General features: G+C 55.8%; 1 protein-coding gene across 1 annotated transcript in view; it reads right to left on the reverse strand.

Annotated features, from left to right (window-relative positions):
• Positions 1-21,868, reverse strand: part of RASGRF1 (Ras protein specific guanine nucleotide releasing factor 1) — a 104,078-nt gene that overhangs the window by 22,120 nt on the left and 60,090 nt on the right. The window contains exons 13-20 of the mRNA XM_060003597.1: positions 20,509-20,591; positions 13,731-13,979; positions 10,863-11,236; positions 8,342-8,467; positions 6,527-6,697; positions 5,856-5,962; positions 5,323-5,435; positions 2,505-2,565 (exon numbers count right to left, since the gene is read on the reverse strand). Of these exons, the coding sequence (XP_059859580.1) occupies positions 2,505-2,565; positions 5,323-5,435; positions 5,856-5,962; positions 6,527-6,697; positions 8,342-8,467; positions 10,863-11,236; positions 13,731-13,979; positions 20,509-20,591 (1,284 nt within the window). The remainder of the gene's footprint in view (positions 1-2,504; positions 2,566-5,322; positions 5,436-5,855; positions 5,963-6,526; positions 6,698-8,341; positions 8,468-10,862; positions 11,237-13,730; positions 13,980-20,508; positions 20,592-21,868) is intronic.

The raw sequence follows: 21,868 nt of genomic DNA on the forward strand, positions 1-21,868 counted from the left end.
GTGTGTGGTGTGTGTGTGCATGTGTGTGCGCGTGTGTGGTGTGTGTGTGTGGTGTGTGGTGTGTGTGTGCGTGTAGTGTAGTGTGTGTGGTGTGTGTGTGCGTGTAGTGTAGTGTGTGTGGTGTGTGTGGTGTGTGTGTGTAGTGTGTGTGGTGTGTGTGTGGTATGTGTGTGTGGTATGTGTGTGTGGTGTGTGTGCATGTGTGGTGTGTGTGTGTGGTGTGTGTGTGTGGCATGTGTGTGTGTGGCGTGTGTGTGGTGTGTGTGTGTGGTGTGTGTGTGTGGCATGTGTGGGTGTGGTGTGGGTGTGGTGTGGGTGCGTGGTGTGTGTGTGTGTGGTGTGTGTGCATGTGTGTGTGTGTGGTGAGGGTCCATGCATCCTCCGACGCAGTCACCCTGGGCCAGGAATGCTCTGTGCAGAAGCCCAGATGCAGGAGCCCGGGTGTGAGGGACACGATGCCAACAGGGGAGGACAAGTTCTCAGGAAGGTAGCGGGGACGTGGGGACGAGAGCAGCAGGTGCCTCCTGGGACACCGTGTTGGGGGTCAGGAGGCTCATGGGGAGGAGCCCCCAGCCTCTGAAGCAGGGGCGGCAGGCGGGGAGCTCAGCCCGCTCCTGAAGGCCCAGGATGGCTGAACTGTCAGGACCAAGGGCCAGGCTGGGCCTGGGGAGTGGCCTGCGAGCCAGGGTGGGGTGGCCCAGTGGCCGGGGGCACTGAGCGCTGTGGAGAGGCACAGAGGAGGAGTGCTGGGCAAGGAGGAGGGGCGGCTCCCCCTGCTTCCTCCTGGCGTGGCCAGGTGAGGGCTGAGCCTGGCAGCAGAGGCTTGGAAGGCCGTCACAGCAGGAAGCCCTTCTGCTCTCTGGTGAGGCCGTGGGGCCTCCTCCACACTGGACGTGCCCCTTGCAGGCCTCTGGCCTCTGGGAACCAGGTCAGGGCCGGGGGCTGTTCAGCGGGCAGTGCTTTGTTCTGGAAGAGCCTCAGCTCTTCGTGAAGGAACAAGAGGCCCTCAGGCTCTTGAGGGGTAAACATTCCAGTCGGGCCCCTACTGGGAAACAAGAGCAGGGTGTAGCTGCTCCCCTGAGCTTCCCTGCGGGGGGCACATGTGGCTTCCTGGGGTGCCAGTCCTGCAGTGCTGCTCTCAGGGGCCAGGGGCAGGCAGGGTGCCAGTGTTCCATGGATGGCCTCACCCGACCCCGAGCAGGGAGAACGAGCTCCAGGAGTCAGGAGAGGGGACAAGAGGGGAGCAGCGGGTTCAGAACCCAGAGGCCCAAGTCCTCACGCTGGCTACTTGGGACAGAATGGACGTCACTCGTCCAGCTTGAAGAGCGAGCCAGCGGGGGCCGAGGGGCCCGCACGGGCTCCACCTCCGGGGAGGTCGGAGTTGGCTTTGAGCTTCCTTGGCGGCAGTGGTGGATGGCAGGGGCCTGGGGCTCTGGGGTGGCTCGTGGTGGCACGTCATCAACCTGGAAATAAAAGTGGGCCCAGCCAGGCCCTGGAAGCCCACAGACCATCGTCCCCTTCCACCGCATGGAACGCTACCGTGAACTCTGCCCGGGGTCCCCTCATTTCTAGGCAGGTGGCCAACTGCATCCTGTCCCCTCCAGGTGAGGCAGTGTGGCGTGTGCAGTGAGTTCTGAGTGCGGACACCAGCTCCGTCACTTAGCATAACCTGGGCTGGGTCGTTCCCCCTACCGCTGCCTCAGCTGCCTCCTCCGGAAGGTGGGGATAATGATATAAACTTGCAGCACTATTGATAAGCGTGTTTAAAGCACTAGCACAGCTCCAGCGCAGAGGGGCAGCTCATGCACTGAAGGCTTGGCTTCCTACCCTCCTCCTTCCAGGGACAATGCGACCAGAGAGAGTTGAGGGGTCAGGGGAGGGATGGGAGACAGAGGATGAAGAAAATGGAGGTGGTGGTGTTATGGGTTGAATTCCCCACCACCCAAAAAAAGATATGCTGAAGTCCTAAACCCTGGTACCTGTGACTGTGACCTTATTCGGAAATAAGGTCTTTATAGATGTGCTCAGGTAAGATGAGGTCATTAAGAGTGGGCCTAATCCAGTATGACTGGTGTCTTTATAAGACGGGGAAGTTTGGACACAGGGACAGACGTACACAGAGGGAAGAGGATGCAGGGACACCCAGGGAGAAGATGGTCATGTGATGATGGAGACAGAGATGGGAGATTCACTGCCACAAGACAAGCAACGCCCAGGGCTACCAGACGCCGGAAGAGGCCCAGAAGGGTCCTCCCCTAGAACCTTTGGATGGAGCACGGCCCCAGCGACACCCTAACTTCAGACTTTGGGCCTCCAGCACTATGAGAGAATAAAATTCTGTTATTTTAAGTCACCAGTCTGGGGTATTTGTTAGGGCAGCTCTAGGAAACCAATACAGGGGGTGACTGAACTCCATCAAGGGGTCGTTGGGTGGGGATCCCAGGAGCCAGCAGGCCAGGGAAGGACAGACTTGGCCAGCGAGCAAGGGGGCAGGCCTGGCTCACCGTCTGTGTGAGGTCCTCCAGCGTGATCTGGCTGTCCCCCGGGTCATCCTGGGTCAGAGTCCTATGGGACGAGAAAGCACAATGAGCCCCATGTGCTCAGCCCCCCCAGCCTTTGGGGCAGCACCACCCCCACCCTATCGCGCAAGGCCCCACGGTCTCGGCCCCCCCATCTCTCTGTCTGTGCTCTGCCATTTTGTGCGCCAGGAGCCCCCTTTCCCCTTTCTTGTCACTGACTTCTTTTTTTTTTTTTGCGGTACGGGGGCCTCTCACTGTTGTGGCCTCTCACTGTTGTGGCCTCTCCCGTTGCGGAGCACAGGCTCCGGATGCGCAGGCTCAGCGGCCATCGCTCACAGGCCCAGCCGCTCCGCGGCATGCAGTATCCTCCCGGACGGGGGCACAAACCCGCGTCCCCCGCATCGGCAGGCGGACTCCCAACCACTGCGCCACCAGGGAAGCCCGTCACTGACTTCTTGATGGGCTGTCTTCAGGATTCAGCTCCCTGGCTGGGCAAGGTCCCCACCTAGGGCTCCCTCAGCCCCGGGGCTTCCTGTGATCTCAGCCTCAGGCTCCCCATGTTGAAACGGCTGTGTATGTGCCTGTCCCCCCCCCCTCGCCACCACCACCTCTAGACCCGCCAGGAGCCCCTGAGGGCAGAGTGATGTCCGATTTGTCCCTGTAGCTCTGGTACCTGGCACGGGGCTGGGCATGTGGTCCGTGCTCCTGCGTGCCTGTGGGATGATGGGGGGAAGGAGGGGAAGGAGCTTCAGGACTGGAGGATCAGAGAGGCCAGGAGGGGCTGGGAAGCCGTCCAAACGGGAGAGACGGAGGATGGTGGGAGACAGCAGTGTGGGGGCCAAAGGCCCGGAGGTGGGACGCCACTGACGGGCTGCTGAGTACAGTCGAGCGGGTCCCAAGCAGTGGTGGGGAATGAGGGTGGACCCTCGGAGTCAGGCCAAAGTGCTGCGCCCTCGTTCCGACAGCAATCGTGAATCCCAGGGATGGGCCTGAGAGCCAAGCTGGGGCTGGGGGGACGCTCAGGAGGCTGCGGGGCCTGGTTGAGTCACTGGCGCTCTCCCTCCGAGGAAGCAGTGGCTCAGAGGAATCTCACCTGCAGACCCGCAGCTGGGGCTCGGTGGGTCCACCGTCCACACCAGGGCTGCCCAACAGCACAGCCGGCTCGTTCCCCTGCACCCCGGCAGCATCGCACACAAGCTCCCTGACCGAGGGGGACTTTGGCCGATAGGCTCAGGGTCCTGGCACAGCCCTGCAAGCCTCCCGGGAACCAGGAAGAGGTGCCTGGGGGACCTGGTGGCTGACTCTGTGCATGTGTGTGTGCGCGTATGCATACGTGTGTGTGCGTGTGTGTCTAGGGGGCAGGTACTGAAGGCAGGGAGGTGTGGAAGAGATTCTAGGACGCTGAGCCTGCAGGAACGACGGGGCCTGCAGCACGGGCCTTGGGAAAGCAAAGCGGATGGTCTGGCTGGAGGAAGACTGCAGACTGGGTTGTCGGCAGGAAAGTGGCTGCAAGTCTGGGTCAGAGACCGTGACGGCAGGACACAGAGGGGCAGCCAGAGCCAGGCAAGAGGTGAGGAGGTGAGGCCTGACCGCGAGCCCGTGCACCTGGGCAGGGCCAGAGGGCAGCCTGAGTCAGCAGGATGGGAGCGGAGGGTGGACTGGGGCCTGCGCCCGACACCCCTGAAAGACCTGCAGAGGCATCCGTATGATCTCACCACAGCCTCCCCACAGCCCTGGAAGTGGGTGTTGTTCGCCCATTTTATTTTATTTTTCTGCGGTACGCGGGCCTCTCACTGTTGGGGCCTCTCCCGTTGTGGAGCACAGGCTCCGGACGCGCAGGCTCAGTGGCCATGGCTCACGGGCCCAGCCACTCCACGGCATGTGGGATCTTCCCGGACCGGGGCACGAACCCGTGTCCCCTGCATCGGCAGGCGGACTCTCAACTACTGTGCCACCAGGGAAGCCCTGTTCGCCCATTTTACAGAGGAGAAAAACGAGGTTCAGAGAAGGGGCTTGCCCAAGGTCACACAGCGAGTCACTGTCTGAGCCAGCAGGGCTTGGACGTGGGGCCACCTGACCTCCGACCTCCGTCAGGAGAGGCAGTCTGGGGCAGGAGGAAAAAGGACAGGTTTGGGGACAATTTAACTCAATTCAACAGACATTCCCTGAGCACCTAGAAACAGGGGCTTGCCGGTGCTGTTCAACAGAACCCTCCTCAACGATGGGAATGTTCTTTATGCTGCCCAGTACGGAGGTTCCAGCCACCTGTGGCTCGTGTGACCAAGGAGCTGAATTTTATTAATTTATTTTTTTTTAATGATATTCTTTTTTTTTTTTTTTTTTTTGGTCTGGGTGGCATGATGTGGGATCTTCCCTGACAAGGGTTGGAACCCAAGTCCCCTGCAGTGAAAGTTTGGAGTCCTAACCACTGGACCGCCAGAAAGTCCCAGAACTGAATGTTAAATTTTATTTAATTTTAATTAATTGAGATTTCACACCTATATGTCGCTAGTGGCTACCACGCAGGACGGCAATGGGCTAGACAGGTGTTCGCAGTGGGTGTGGATGGAGAAGCAGACACCCTTCTTGCCTCAAGGGGCTCAAGGCCTGACGGGGCAGGCAGAGGGGAGAACTGCACATCGATAGCCCACTCGAGAGCCTGGCTGCCCAGAGATCCTCCCAGCACACCTGCCTGAGGCAGTCCTTCGGCCTGGGACCGTCCCTCCTCGCCTCCCTGCCTCTGGCCAGCCGTCCGGAGGCCGAGCGCTGGGCCCCATCCCAGCAGGCCGACCTCAGCCCTTACCTGATGATGTTGGCTGCAGCCTTCCGCTCCTGGGTCAGGAGCTCCGGGTCGTGCATGACCTCCTCCAGGAAGCTGATCACCTTGCATTTGAGCTCGTCGTTGGTCTCAAAGTCCTGGGGGGAAGAAGGGAGGGCGGCTGTGGCTACTGTTCCAGCTGCCCTGGGGTGGTCCCGGCCCGGCCACAGGAGGAGGCTGAGGGTTCGGCTCCTGCCCACGGCAGGCTGCCGCCTCACCCCCCTCTTCCCTAGCTGCCTGGCCGGGCGTCAGTGGAACCTCCAGACCCAGAGGTAGAAGGCACTGGGCAAGATCAAGGACCATCCCCTGATCTTGACCGCTACACCCCTGGGCCAGGCTCTGGGAGGTATCCCTGCTGTAGACAGAGGTGGAGAGCAGAGGCCCCTCGTCCCCTGGAATGTCCTAGGTCCCCCTGTAGGGGATCTGAGCAGGCCCTCCCGAGAACATCAGGGTGGCTGGCTCCGGGGGTCAGTGGCCTCGGGTTCCCAGCAGCCCGCCCCGGGGTTAGTCCCACCCACCTGAGAGTGCTTGGAGACCCAGTGGCGGAGCACATTCAGGACGCGATTGGTGGCCGCTCTGCGGATCACAAACTCCTTGTCTCCGTTCCTCTGGTCGGGGGGAAAGCCTGGCGGCACATGTGGCAGAGGCAAGAGTGGGGACGCGAGGATAAGAAACAGCACTGGCCTCTAGTCCAGACTCAGACCCCAGATCTGGGGAAGTCGGGCTGCCCCGCATGGCTGCTGGTGGGTGGGCTATGGGCAGGGGATATGAAAATATGTGACAACCATCCCAGGTTCTGACCGGTGAGACTGGATGTCACGACTTCTCTGTGGACACAGTCCGTACACACCCGCCTCTCCCGGACCTTGGCACCTTTCAGGGGCTGCTGGAGGCGTCTGGCAGCCTCCCCAGACAAGGCCACACTGGATCAGAGCCCTCCGGGACCCCTTCTCTGCAGGACCAATGTCGTGGCAGTGGGAGGTGGTGGGGACGTCCGAGCTTCCCGTGGGCAGTGGGCTTGACTCCGAGCAGAGGTTTGGAGTAGCAGAGGGGGTGGGTGGGGAGGAAGGGGCCTCCAGACAGGAGGCTCGGCACACAACAAGCCTGGGGCAGCAGTCGCTCCACATTCGAAGGGGGACAAGCCCCTGGGGCCACGGCTGTCGTCACCAGCCGTGAGCGATCCCCGTACCTGCGCTAGCCAGGGACATCCTCCGGTACTTCTCCTTGTTTGGGGCGCCCTCGTTGGCGCCTGCAGTTGCTATGGCAAAGGCGGAGGCTGCGGACAGGGCGCTGCGGTTACTGTCCAGCTCACGACAGGAGGTCATGACAACTCCATTGTTATAAGAGAAGAGTGGGAACTCTGTGGAGAGCACGGAACCACTCGTCAGTTCTTCCTGGTCCAGCCCTCGGCTCAGGAAACCAGGGGTCCTGAGGCTAGAAGGGGCCTAAGACGGGCTGGCTGTGCTCACTGCACCCACGGCTTGTCAGGCGGTGGCAGCGGGGTCTGTTCCCCTGCTGGGGTCCCCGGGAAGGGACACGCTCATGCCATGCCATGTCACCCCAGGGCTGCCTCAGAGTAGGGAAAGCCCCTGCCCCCCTCTGTTTCTCCTGCTGAGTTGAGAAGGTCCCACCAACCGTCCACCCCTTCCATCCCTCTGCAGCTCCAAACCCTTTACCTCTTAGGCCCAGCTGGGCACAGCCCTGCTTGAGGACAGCATTGTGAGTTTTCTTCCCTTTCAGTCTATTTGGAATGAACACATAACCTGTCCAGTGTCTGACATGGATAACTCAAACTGACGGTCTCCCTGGCACGGTGGGGTGGAAAGAGCACCGCACTCTGAGTCTTCGCCCCCTGTACTAGCTGTGTGGCCTTGGGTAAATTACCTAACCTCTCTGAGTCAAAATAATCTCTGGATAATAGGGATATTAACACCTGCTTCAAAAGATGGATGTAAAGATGAAAGGAGTTAACACAGATGAAAGTACTTAGTATTGTGTGAAAAGCTGTATCTTATGGAAAAACCCAAATGAATCTTTTGGCCGACCCAATATATATGCCATGGAATATCAATGCAATTAATAATAATCATTATTTTTTTAGCAGTAATAGTAGCAGAATCTCACTCCAGAAACCTTAAGCTTCAGCTTGTAAGTCTCTGGAGAGCAATCCATCCTTAGGAGAAAGTAACAGCACTTATGCAGTGAGGCGCAAATGACTGACTTTAAAACTCAAAGCTGATTTCTGGAATTCGGCTGTCTGTGAGATCTGCTTCCGTGTACCTGAGGGGCTGTGGTAGGCCTGCAGTGTGTCTGGGCAGTTTCTCTCTGCAGGTGGGTGACCCTGTGACTTACTGGGTCTCCTCAGAGGGCCTGGGGGGTTGGGGGAGTTCGGGGTTCAGGCTGCACCTTGTATGTGGGACCAGGGGCTTCCATAAGCTTATGCCTCACCTTTGGGTACCTCAGAGCCCCCCTGTATGTGGGGAAGTGCTTAACGGGAACCAGAGACCCAGCGGCTCCCCGAGAACCCTCCAGGGTCATGAGTCTGAGACTTGGGTGGGCATCACCACAACCTCTCGGAGACTTTCCCCTTAGATGAAAAAACAGGAATGTCCCGGCCCCGCTGCAAGGTGTCGGATGTTATTAAAGAGTCTGGCCCAGAGCCTGACATGTAGCAGCAGCTCAGGAAACACCTTCTGAACCTGGATCTTTCCATGAATGAGGCCAAATGCTGGGCCTTCCTGCCCATCTGCGTTGGGTGGGTTAGGTAGTCTTGTCTGAGGTCAGGGGAGTGATTCTGCTGAGTTGAAAAGTAGGGTTTACCAGCCAGTGTTGCAGTCCCCCGGGGTCGTGAAGTGCAGCTGGGTTCCTGCACTTAGGAGTCACTCATAAAACAGCAGGCGTGACCCCCACTGGCCTTTCCTCAGCCTGACCCGCCACCTTCTCCCCGCCTGGATGGTACATGTCCTCTGGAATTGACCTGTGGTTTCGGGTCGGTGGATTGTACCTGAGGAATTTTTGCTTTTGACCGATTTTGGTGTTGTTGGCGATTTGGTTGGTGATGTCTCAGTGTCACCTTCGTCACTCTGGTTTTGATCGTTATCTGACTCTTCCCTCATGGAGACTTCTGAGCCTGGGAGAAAAGAAGGAAACAATTTGATGTTTCTCAAATCGTCCATGACTTTTAAATGCGGGTCTAGAATTTAATGAAGCAAACGGAGTAGGTTTGGCGTATACCTGTTGAGGACAGTTTAACATCTTCATTTGCCACGGGGCCCCATCAGACCTTTTACTTGCTGATGGACCTGTCAATCTCCAAGGTGGCTTTTGCTCTGCCAGGGCTCCTCAAACCTTAATGGGCACACCTGGGGATCTTGTTAGAATACAGATTCTGGTTCAGAGGTCTGGGGTGGGGCCCGGGCGGGGTGATGCCCGCGAGGCTGGTCCACGGACCACACTTTGAGTAGCAAGGTACTACCCCACTCCCCGCTTTTTTGGTGTGCGTGTGAAGCATCTTAGTTAGGGTGACCGTCTAGGATATAAAATCCTGCTTTATACCTCTTGTCCCATGCACCCGGTCACTATCAAAAGTGTCCTGGTTTGGACAGTCCCCCTGAATCTTGGGCGACTCCTGGTTTATACACTTCGGGGAAAGCAGATGAATTATATCAAAAGTCCAGCTCTGGCGTGGTGAGATCTTGGTCGAAAACTCTTCACCTCTCTGGTCCTCAGTTTCCCCAACTAGAAAGTAAGTGGAGTTACACCTGACCTTTGTGAGAAGCCAAAGAAAGCTATAGGTCTCCTCTTTAGAAAAGAATGTCCATATGTGTGCACACACACACACACACACACACACACATGCACTCTGGTGCACAGTTAGACAGGTTCAGGGTCACCTGGATCACTGGTCAAGAAGCCCGGTACGAGGGGCTTCCCTGGTGGCACAGTGGTTAAAAATCCACCTGCCAATTCAAGGGACATGGGTTTGATCCCTGGTCCGGGAAGATCCTACATGCTGTGGAGCAACTAAGCCTGTGCACCACAACTACTGAGTCTGCGCTCTAGAGCCCGCAAGCCACAACTACTAAGCCTGTGCCCTAGAGCCCACGAGCCACAACTACTGAGCCCGCGTGCCACAACTACTGAAGCCCGCACGCCTAGAGCCTGTGCTCCGCAACAAGAGAAGCCATGACAATGAGAAGCCCGTGCACCGCAAGGAAGAGTAGCCCCTGCTCGCCGCAACTGGAGAAAGCCCAAGTGCAGCAACGAAGACTCAGTACAGCCAAAAAATCAATCAATAAAATAAATAAATTTTTTTTAAAAAAAGAAAAAAGTGTGAGATGAGATGAGATGACTTCTCAGGACCGTCTCGCATCACATCTTGTCACGCATCAGGCCTGGACTCACTGCAGGCTGTGGCAGATGGAGTTCTGGCCCCTTGACGTTGCCCTGCCAGGGGCTCCGTCCTCCGCTCCTGCGGGACGGCATCTGGGGCTCTCTGGTCGGCTGTTACACTGGTTACTGACTTTCGGCTGCGCCTGTCCCCTATTTACTGTATGCGCCACAGTAAATGTCACTTGGTACCGGAAGCTCCTGGGGGCTTGACCCCTCCCCGGCTTTGCCGTCTGCTGGTCGTCCTGCTGACTTCCCTCTTCTCAACTCAGAGGACAGAACTTCCGACCATCTTAAAATGTTTTTCAAAGGCCTCCTCCTCGAAGGCTGGGGCTTCCATCCAGCCCAGGGGTGTGTGTTCGTGTGTGTACACGCCTGTGTGTATGTACGTATGCACATGTGTGCTAACCAAGACAAGGCTGGTGTCACCCAGGATGTGGGCTGACCCAGCCTAAGACACAGTCAGACAATCCTCCCAACAAATGCCATTCTAGAATGGTTGGGCTTCTGAGAGCAGGGAGGGCCGAGCCTGCCCGGCACCACCTCCGGCCACTGCCCCACACCCGGTGTTCCAGGTGTGCTGAGTTTCACGGTGTTGCCTGAACACACAACGCTTTTCCTTGCTTCTCAGTCTTGCCCACTCCATTCCCTTTGTCTAGAATGTTCTCCCTTCCTCCTGGTGACAAATCTAGATCTAATAGGTCCTCCAGGAAGCCTTCTCAGGCTCTCCCGACGGCGTCCCCACTCCGTGCTCGGGGTCCCTCAAGCGCCCCTCTAACACCACATGCATCAGGCGCCCATGTTTCCGTGTCTGGTCCCGTTCCTCAGTCACACTGTGAACCCCGGCCTGCAGGAGCCCCATCTGATGCCCTCTTCTCTCCTAGGCCCTGACTGGGGCCTGGCCCAGGACACGTCCGCTGCAGAGACGGACAGATACAAGGATGCAAGAGGAAGCTGTCATCAGGGCAGCGGGAGGGACACTCATCCCACTTCCTGGGCATCTCTGCCTGTCCCTCCCCCACCCAGGCTCTGCACTGCCACCACCATCTGGCCAGGACCCCCCAGCCTCCCGGTGGGGCTGGGCCGGCTCAGTGGGCCCGTGAGCAAGGGGCGGCTTGGCCCTCGCATCCACTCACTCTGTTTGCTGGGAGCTGAGGATTCCTCGGGCTTCTCAGCGCTCATATCGCCCTCATCTGGAATCTTGCTGGCGAAGCTGCTGGACACGTACAGCTTGCTGGTGTCCAGCGTGGCCTTGCTGAAGGGCGACATGGCCGAGTACATGCTGGTGTAGCCGTTGGAGTTGCAGCTGAGGGCGGCCAGGTCCAGGGCCTTGCCACCCGTGATGATGGGGATGTTTAGGGAGAGCTTCCGCCGGCGGCTCGGGGATGACGTCTTGGTGATGGACAGGGGTGGGGGTGAGGAGAACTTGCGGGTGGCGCGTGGCGACTTGGGGGGGTCGCCGTACAGGAGCTTGTTGTTCTGGCCACTGGCGAACAAGAGCTCCAATGACCTGGGGGGAGGGCCAGGGAAGGGATGAAAACAAACGGTCAGTGTAGGCCTGGCTGCCGGCCCAGGCCTGGGGGTCCCCCGTCTCCTGGGGGGCTCAGCGGGGCAGCAACGGCTCCCTCATCCTCATGCTCCCTGACCGCCGGGCTGGTCCTCTGAGTGGGCAGGTTTGAGAGGAGGCCACGCCAAAGGGGCCGGGTAGTTCAATGGTCTGTGGCCAGGTGTCTATAGGCCCAAGTGTCCTGTTCCGGGAGGGGGGCAGGGACTGTGGTGGCACGTAGGCCTGCCTGATGCTCCCTCTTTGTATCCCTCTGGCCAGCAGCAGCAGCTGACCCGTGACGCTGCGGGTCTTCCTGACCTGCAGGCTTCTGAGAAACCTCTCTCTGTCCCCCGCACGGGCTCGGTGTCACCAGCACCTCTGACGTCCTTCTCACCCAGGTCCAGAGAGTTTATGGATGAAGCTGAGACTCAGAGATGGGAAATGACTCATTTGATGCCTCCTGACGCTAAACCCAGTGTCCTTTCCAGCCCACCTGGGCGCTTGGTCAGCCTCAGGTGTAAACTTGGGGGGCGGGAGGCTCCCAGCAGCCCTGACCACGCTCCTACCGCCTGCAGGCAGGGCCCACAGCTCAGGGCCGGGTTGGGAACAGGTGATATATACATGATAACACAAACAGCAGCTCGTGTGCATGGAATGCATTCAGCATGGGACAGACCCCATCTCTTAATCCTCACGGTTGCCCCAGGGGGAAGGTGCTGGTGTTCCCATTTCACAGACAGGAAACAGGCTCAGAGAGGTGAAGGGGTTTGGTCAAGGCGGTACGGCTGAACCTGCCTCTTCCCACTACAGGCTCTGCCTGCTGGGTGGAATCCCAGGGGGTTCCCAGGTTCCGGCGGGGGGGGGGGGGGCGGGGGTGGGGCGGGTGACCTGCTGGATCCCTCAGGAATGACCTCGATTGCTTTTCAGGCGTGACTCCATCCCGGATGGGGCAGTTCTTCCTGCTCTCTCAGAGCCCTGGGAAGACGGCTGCTGAGGTTTAGCAGGTGAACTGCAGCACTGGGGGGGAGGGGGACACGGAGGGGCTGGGGGAGGGGACGGAGGTGTACTCTGGGCAGCTGGCCTGCGCGGGCAGCAGAAGCGTGGGGCAGGGCTGGGCGGGGGGATGGTTGCCCGGCCCCCAGGCGGCCCTGGGAGTTGGTGTTGTAGAGACGAGGCCCCAGCCCCAGTCTCACCCGCGGGGGTGGGTGGGTGGGGGGTGGGGGAGGACTTAGCGGCATCCAGGCAGAAAAGGAAAGCACCAGTTGGCCTTCCTCCTTTCCTGGCAGGCGCCTCCTGGAGCGGTGAGGTTGATCAGGGTCCCTGAACTTGACCAACTGCTGGGTAGCCTCAGACAGGTCCTTCATTCCTCTGTGCCTCACTTTCCCCTCTGCTGGGTGAGAATTGAAAGCTACCTTCCTCACCCATCTCAAACTGGGCTGCGGGTAGGGTCTTGCTGGGTTTGACCTGCCCCCGTGGTGCCTCGCTGGTACTACCCTTGGCTGGGTAATCATCTGGTGAGATGGGGGTAAAGGTCTTTGTTCACTAAGCTGGGTCCCCAGCAGTTGGACTGGTAAATGTTGACGTTCTGAGGCTGGCTCTTTGGGCTGGCCCCGGGTCTCGGCCAGTCTAGCGCCTGACCCTGCCGTGTGGGATGTGCCTGCCCTTAGAATTCTAACCTGGCAGGGACCCTGGGTTCACAGTGACCCCACCTGGCCCCTCAAAGCTTGGCCGGGCTGGGGGTGGGCAGCTGAAGGCTGGTTAAAGCTGGGATGTGAGGAGGACAGGTGGGAAAGGAATGCAAGGGGGGCACCTCCGCCCTGCCTGTCACCCAGACTCAGACAGGGGTGGCCGTGTGGGCTCAACGAGACCAGGGCCCTGGGTTCAAGTCCCCACTTTGCCACAGACTTCCAGGAGCCCTGGGGCAAGCCTCTTGACCTTTCTGGTCCCAGTTGGCCCCCCACAGGGCTGAGCTGTGACAACACAGATGGAAAAGATGGTCTTGAAGCCAAGGCTCAGGTGGCCAGCCCTCCACAGGTGGAAAACCACCCCAAGTGTGCAAAAAGTGACTCTTCTTCAGAGCAGGACGTGGTTGCAGCAGAGAGGGGATAAGATTCTCTGTCTCTTTCTCTCCCTCCCTTCTTCCCTTGACTCCGCCCCTCCTCTTTTTTTCCTTTCTTAAATGGGGAAGGTGGGGAAACCCTGTCCTGTGGAGGAGACGACCCCCCCCCAAACTCTACCCCACCCCAGGAGCCCGGGGTGGGAGATGGAGAAAGCTGGGTTCGAGAAACAGCGTCAGGCAGGTCAGCCCTCCCCGACCTCTTTGCAAAGGGCGGGCTTGGTTCCCAGGGCGTGGGGGGCCTCATCTCCCCAGCTCAGGTTCCAGCCCGCTGCCGAGCTTGGTCTCCCTCCTGGGCCCAGAAGCTGTGCGGGTCGGCCCGGGAGGAGGAGGCCTGCCCACCTGGCGGGGATGGCACTGATGGGTTTCCTGTAGATGGTGATGAGCTTATCCAGGACCACGACGGCGGTGGTGAAGACGCGATAGGAGTGCAGGAAGGTGTTGAGGAAGTCGATGCTCAGGAAGCGCAGGTCTGTCAGCCTCTCCAACAGCCGCTCCACGCTGGCATAGCGGATCTGCAGCACTTTGCAGGAGTTCATGGTTTTGCTGAAGCGAATGTCCACGTCATCACAATATAAGGAGGCGTCGGACCTGAGGAGGGAGGAGGGACCGAGAAGGCACTTGGGTCTGAAGGTGTCTGAGTCCGTGGCTGTCTCCCCGACCGGGCTGCGAGCTCCCCGAGGGCTGGACCACGGCACACCCATCACTGTCTCCCCAGCGCACCAACAGCCAAGGATGGAGGGACGGATGAAGGACGGGGTGGCTTGTGACGGGAACAAGGAAAGCTCTGGAAGACTGACGTTGAGGAAAAATGGGCTGCAACTTCTTTTTCCCAGTAATACCTGAAGACCTGACATTATAAAACTCTTAGAAATGCTGGATGAAATATAACAAACTTAAAAATAATGTGCTGCCACGTTCACAAGCTATGAAGAAAGTCCGTTCACACAGAAGCATGGACACACATACTCAGAGCAGCGTTATTCATAATTGCCCCGAAGTGGAAACAACCCAAATGTCTATGAACTGATGAAAGGATAAACAGAATGTGATCTACCCATACAATGGAATACTATTCAGCCATAAAAAGGGATGAAATACTGATATATGCTACAACATGGATGACTCCTGAGAACATGCTAGGTGAAAGAACCTAGTCACAAAAGTCCACACATTGTAGGATTTCATTTATATGAAATATCCGGAAGAGCCAAATCTATAGACACAGAAAGTAGAGTGGTGGGTGCCAGGGGGTAGAAATAGGGGGGAACTGGAAGTGACTGCTAATACGCATGGGGTTTCTTTTTGGGGTGATGGAAATATTCTGGAATTAGACAGTGGTGATGGTTGCACAACACAGTGAATAGAGTAAAATCCACTGAATTGTACACTTTCAAATGGTGACTTTTATGTTATATGAATTATATCTCAATAGAAAAAAAACAACTAGGGGCAAAAAATATACGGGAAATTTCCAGGGGCCAAAAATGAAGAGAAATTTGGAAACCGGTTGATGCTTTCGCTGCCTTTAGGGCATCTGTTGCTCTTGGAAACCAAGTGCCTTGGTTTCAACAGAGAAGTAGACCAGGCCTGGGCCTGCGGGTGGAGGGAGTTGGAGTGAGACCCCCATGGAAAGCTGGGACCCTTGAAGGGTTATAGGCTCAGTGAAAGGGGGCCTAGAAAAATCTACCCACCAGGAAAGGAAGATTGCAAGTTTTCTGTTTTAGCCCAGGCTGTGAGGGGGGAAGCATGGGGAGAGTGTCAAGCTCCCTTGAGAGTGTATTATTTGCCCTTCCAGTGGTTTTGGAAGACAAATACCTACTATCTTTGTGGTCTGGGAAGCCCAAAGAGTATTAGTGTAGTCACAGGATGTAATGCTCCTGGGGCAACTGGTGGAAAAAATGCAAGACCTTTCTGGAAGGGCATCTGTCAACCAGGCTCTACAAGACATTCAAAGATAAAACCCCCCACTGAAAATGAGCTCACAATCCAAAATTAAAAACTACATGAGCAATATCAGCAGATATGACAAATAGCTTAATTCAATTCGCAAAGGTCTAATATTTTTCTAAGTCTCAAAGTCTTACACATTTTTGTTACTAGTTGCTCCTGCTGCCAGCAATCTGCTGACATCTCTCGTCCCTTAGTTATGAAGAGCTACACCTCCGGCCCCTGTGCCAAGGCAGGGCGGAATCCTTAGCAGTTTATTCAACCTTCTCAGTCTTTGTAGAGGGAGGTCATATCCTCCTTGACCTCACCTAGGCTGCTTCTTAAAGTATTAGGGTCAATTAACATAGCCTGCGTTACATCAGCTGGACTAAAAGGGAAACCCTCAGGGCTGAGCAGTCATCCTGGATTAGATCTATCAAAGTCCTTCATCTCTGGCCAAAGTGATTTTTGCATCGGGTGAGGGTATAACCCAAGCCAGAGCAATCCAAGTCCTTTTCTGGGACCTTCCAAATTGGATCTGGTGGCAGCAAGTCCCATTCCTCTCAGGCTGCCAACACGTGAGGACAGGCGTCTGGTGGTCAACCAGACCATCGTGGGCTGAGGACCTGAGGGCTGAGCTGGGTCTGAACATCCACAGGTCTCTCTTCTTTCAGTTTGAAAAGAGACAATCCTGAAGAAACAGGAATGATTCCTTCTAAGGTAGCTTTGCTGCAAGACACAGAACATTTTAGAAAACACCTGTTTTATTTTTCACCAAGATTCAGGAGAATATATATTGCATTGACCGAACCGCAAGAAGCAACCAGGAAGAGGAAATCATCTGAGATCGGAAAGATTTCTTGGAAACGAAAGACCAGAGTGTTGAATCAGAGGACATGAATGCAAGTAACAGCAGATGAGAGACTCAGAAAATCAAATGAGTGACACAAGAAGCCAACTTGAGAAATTTTCCCAGAATGCAGAGAAGGTGGAGAGGTTCAAGTGAGGAGAGAGAATGTAAGCGGCATGGAATAGACAGACAGGGATCCAGCCAGCTGACTACAAACCTCTAAAGGAAGAAGAAAAGTTGCAGAGAAGCAAAACTGAAAGACAGTGGGCAGGAGAAAGTACTTGCAGATGGGAGGGACGCAGTGGCACCATCCCTGGACAGCTGCCCTCGGCCCTTGGGTGAAAGGACTCCCTTAACTCAAGCCAGTTCCCCACCACGGGACTGCACCTTCTAGAAGGACAGTGCAACTCCTCACACACCATGGATCCCGAAGCGTCCAGCCTAGACCTGACATCCTCAGTGGTGATTATTGGACCCCTCTGGCAAGGGTTTGCTTCTAGCACCTTCTTTTTGGGCTCCTTCTGCCACTGGAGGGGGGTAGAGAAAGTGAGAAAAGCCCTCCCTTTCCTTTTTTTTCCAAGGGTTAATGGAATTTTTTAAAAGATTTATTTTTATTTTATTTATTTATTTATTGTTTTTGTTGCTTTTTTCAGTACCATGCAGCATGCGGGATCTTAGTTTTCCGACCGGGGATCGAACCCGAGCCCCCTTGCATCGGGAGTGGGGAGTCTTAACCACTGGACCACCAGGGAAGTCCCACGCCCTCCCTTTTCTATCAACCTCCCTTGCCCCCTTCTTCTCTGTCGCAAGCCTCACAATCATTGCTGGTGATGGTGCCTCTGGCAACTCCAATGTTACGTAAACCTATTCTGGACTTTAGTTGCCCTATCTGTAAAATGGGACGGCACAATAAAGCAGTGATAAAAACAGCTTTTATCCTGGATACCAGTTCTGCCAGACTGGGAGTAACTGCCTGGGGCTGTGTTGACCATTACAGGCTCAGCCTTAAAGACTGCCGTGACCCATTAGTAATGTCTGCCACGGATTCCGGATTCTGATCCAAATGGCTGGCTCGTGTGTTAGATATTTACCAGCCCTGCTAGAAGGGGTTTTCGGTCCCTCACAACACAAGCATCTCTTGACTGTAAATTCAGGCCTGCCTCTCTCTTTGCTCTCCCAATACTTTTTTTTTTTTTTGAGATTTTTTTTTTTTTTGACGTGGACCATTTTTAAAGTCTTTATTAAAATTTGTTACAATATTGCTTCTGTTTTACGCTTTGGTTTTTTGGCTGCGAGGCATGTGGGATCTTAGCTCCCTGACCAGGGATCGAACCCATATCCGCTGCACTGGAAGGCGAAGTCTTAACCACTGGACCTCCAGGGAAGCCCCCCAATACTTCTTGATGAAACTCCAAGTGGCATTCCTGTCTCCCAGGCATCGAGAGGCCTGGGCTTGATTGGAAAGGGCTTCCCTCTTCTTCCTTCTGCAGGGGGAGTGCCCCGCCTTCGGTCTACCTGTCCTTGAGGTCACATGTTGGGGCAGAGCCTCAGGACCCAGGGCAGATGGAATGAGACTTCTTGGATCTTTGGGCTGCTGGTGGTTGATGACCTTCATTCTCTGGGACCTTCCTCTCAAACGCTGCCACTAGCATCTACCCACCAGAGGGCCAGGATGCAGTGTGTCGGGAGGGTAGCAGGAATACTCAGGGTGCATGGGACTAAATGTTTCTTTGTATTGCAAACCAAAAATCAGGACGCTCTTAATTCAGTCTGACAACAGGGTGGGGTATCTGAAATGGGAACCATGCCAGAAACTCAGAGGCTTACGGGGAACACATCTAGGGAATGTCCCCCCAGCCACGGACCCTCCAGCTATACCACTGATGCCTTTTTCCAGGCAGGCTCTCTGTTGCTACTCTATCCCTGGCCACCAGGGGGCGCCCGTCACCGCCTTGGGTGCAACGCTAACACCTACAGAAGAAAACCCAACTCCTCACCTGTCACGTTACTATTATCTGACTCCTGCCCACCTCTTCAGCCCGCTGTATTGTTTAAGAAAATACCGTTGTGCTATAAAAAATAAGAGAAACAAAAAAGGAGGACAGACGAAGGAGCAAACAGCTTGTGAGCCATGGCAGGCATATATATACACTAAGTAAAGCATTCATGTGCCCGATGTAAATAGGAGGGGTGGAAGGACCAAGCGTGCACCAAATATTCAAGCTACACTTGATATTCATGAGGCATAGTGTACACTCAATATTCATGTCTTAAGTCAGCCACCCACTGGCGACATCCATTCTGACCCTCTACCCTCCGTCCCAGAACTATAGATAAACCTGTAGGTCTTCTTCAGTCTAACTGGTGAGCTGCCACTGTGGCCAGACATACTTGCCCCGACTTCTCAGACAGAGCAAGCGTGTGCCCTTGGATCCACTGATCAAGCTTCAACTCTGGTCCTTGTAGCTGCTCCACCAGCAAGGAAGGTAGATGGGGCAGGGAGAGAGGCTGGACCATGGCCATGGTGTAACTAGCTCATGCAACTACGTGTAACAGGCACTAACTTACTATCCTTTCTCTTTCCCCTGGTTTCTCACTAAGTGTTTAAAATTGATTCACTAGACTGTGTGGTTAAGCATCTTAATTGGGTCTGCGAGCCTTTCTGTTCCAAGACCTCTGGGAGAGTTTATCTGGTAGTGAACTTGGAGGCCACAATTGCATTAAGGTTATTTCCCCCAGGACATACCACTCTCCCAACACTGCAGCCCCATGGAACGTTTTATCATTCCCCAAACACACCATGTGCTTCGCTGCCTCTGCGTCTTTGCACATGCTGTTCCCTCTTCCCAGGATGCCCTTCCCCCTCCACCATTTAGCAAACCCTAACTTATCCTTTGAGGTCAGTTCTGATGTCCTCTTCTTGGGAAAGTCTTCCCCAGCTGTGCCAGGTGAACGAGTCACTCATTCTCTGAACCCTCGTTCGTAGCATCATACAATTCTATTCTGTAGCACCCGCTAGCGTTTTACGAGTTCTATGTGTCTCTTTCTCTCACTAAATGGAGAACTCCCTGAGGACGGATGCCACGTCTGCTCATCTCTGCTCCCTGGCGCCCTCGCAGTGGGACGCTGCCCATGGGCTACTCCTGCCAAGGAGGCCACGCTTAAGTCTGGGAGCCGACAGGTCCTTGGAGTTGTCACTTTGACCTGGATATTCCATTCCCTTTATCACCATCATAGTTTAAAATGCTGTTATTTTTTCTTTCACGGGTGAGTTTATTTTGGTTTCATCTGCTCACTTTTACTGCCTCAATACGCACTCTTTGCAGAAGATAAGTAGGTACCCACTATACATTTAACCATCATTCTACATGTGGTTTTTTAAATTCATCGTTGAAACAAATCCAGGAGGTAGGCAGGTGGGTGTTATCATCTCCCAATAACAGGTGAGAGACCCGAGCTCAGACATGTTAAGTGACTTGTCCATAATCATACACAGAGCAGAAGCTGTGGGCCAGGGCTCGTGCCTTCAAGTCCAGACCTTTCTTCTGGGCTCCAGCACCTTCGGCTGTTAAACAATGTAGCCATGGGGTGGGGTGGGGCTACTCCTCATAAACTCAGCCGGATGCTTGAAAGCTCTGGCGTACACGACCCTGCCTGGGCTAGCTCCTAGCTGCTGGCGTGCTCGCTTCATCAGGCCTGCTGTCGAAACGGGGTGGGTGGGACCTTTCACACCCTCACTACATAACGGCCTGCAGTTCCCCTGAGTGTGCACTTCAAGTAGCAAAGAGGCAGTGGGTCCCCAAGGTTTGCTTTGGGCAGGACAACACGCCTGGGGTCGGTTAGCTGGGTCCTGGCGTATGCCAGGTGGGCAGAGCAGCTGGGAATTCAGCGGTTCAGATGGAGGCCAGGGAACCAGTGGGCCACCTGGGGGGCCCCGTGAGGGGGTCAGGCGAGCAGATGCTGGAGGAGAAGCAGGGCTGGTGCAGGCCAGGAGGCTGCGCTGCCCGGCGGGGCTCAGAGAGCTGAGCTCAGCAGGATGGCAGCCCCCTCGCCCTTCCTCCCTGGCATTGCCCAAACAAAAGAAAAATGGTTATTAAAAAAAACAGAGTGCATGAAATGTCATTCCTGATGTTCCACTTTAAACAGCCTAATACGAAAATCCACATTTTCAAGACAAACAACTACAAAAACTAAACCAAAGCCATCAACCAAATAGAAGTTAACTGAAATCAAACACCTAACACACCCCAGAGATGAACCCCGGCATCTTCCGAGCCCCTCGTGGTCACTGTGTGGCCCTCTGGAGCTCAGCCCGGACAAGAGGGGGCTCAGGGCACTTACTTGATCATCTGCGGCACAGTGACCTTGGAATTTTCCTCAAATGCGTTCATCATGAGGCCATTGCACCGGATGTTATCCACACACTGGAATCAGAGAGAGGACCCCCGGGTCAGAGCCTCCGTCTCCGTTCCGAGACCCAGGCCCAGCGGCGGTTCTGCCGAGCGAGGCTGCGCAGGCCCCGGCCTGATGCAAGGTCAAAGGGCGTCGTCCAGGCAAGGGCAGGGTCAACGCACAGCATCCCTTGGGTTCTGATGCGAAGTCAAGTCCCCAGCTCAGTGACCTTTTGGGGATGTACTCGACTTCCCTGGGCCTTAGTTTCCCTACCTGCAAAATGGGGATAATGGTTCCTACCTCCTCGGGCTGTTTGCAAAAATGGAAGTGTCTGACCCTGGCCACTCTGTGGCTGACCTCTGAGGTCCAGCAGCGAGGACAAGATCAGATCCACAGTGACCTGGGGCCTCTGTCCTGGGAGGCCGGCTCAGCGGGTGCCGTCCTGCCCACCCCCGTCCTCTGCTCACCACAGTGCCCACATCCTGAAGCCACAGACGGTTTTCCATAGTAAAAATCCTGCCTGGGGGTGGCAAGGCTGCCAGCACTAAGGGAGGAGATTGTACATTTTACTCAGCCTCTGAAAAAAATTCAAAATCCAAATCTTTCTTTGAATAAACAGTATACACCCAAACAGAAAAGACTCAGAGATACATCACTTTTTCCTTCTCATTGCCCCCTGCTCCAAGCTCTCACATTTCTGCCAAGAGAGGGTCTCTCCTTGGCCCGGGCTACAGGGTCACATCACAGTATCTTCTGGTTTTGAGGATGTGTACGTGCGGGTAGGGGCCAAGGTCACCGGGAAGTGAGAGCAGAGAGGCGGGCACAGTGGGTCAGGGCCAGGACCCCTAGTTTTTCGCGGGCCCCAGAGGAAGGCTTGTGTCAGTGGCCCTTCCCAGCTCACTTTCTCCAGCTGCACACCTGAGACTCTCTTTAGCTCTGGTTCCATTGGCAACCCTGCAACGCAGGGTGCCTGGCCACCGATCAGAGCTGCCTGGAGGCATCAGTGGGCCTGGGGGGCCCTGACGCCTGGTGGTATCAGCAATGCAGCCCTCAAGAGGACACAGGCCCGGGGGGTACCCTCCAGGCGAGCAGCCCTGAGCCTCTGATGGCTCCCTGAGGACTAGAAAAGGCCATGCTCGAGCCTTCCAGTTTTTCGGTTTTCTCCGGGGCACGCTGGTTGTTTGTTTTTATTTTGTTTTTTGTTTTTTTTTTGTGGTACGCGGGCCTCTCACTGTTGTGGCCTCTCCCATTGCGGAGCACAGGCTTCGGACGCGCAGGCTCAGCGGCCATGGCTCACGGGCCCAGCTGC

The sequence above is a fragment of the Delphinus delphis genome, chromosome 2 (assembly GCF_949987515.2).
Source record: "Delphinus delphis chromosome 2, mDelDel1.2, whole genome shotgun sequence".
Lineage (NCBI taxonomy): Eukaryota > Metazoa > Chordata > Mammalia > Artiodactyla > Delphinidae > Delphinus > Delphinus delphis.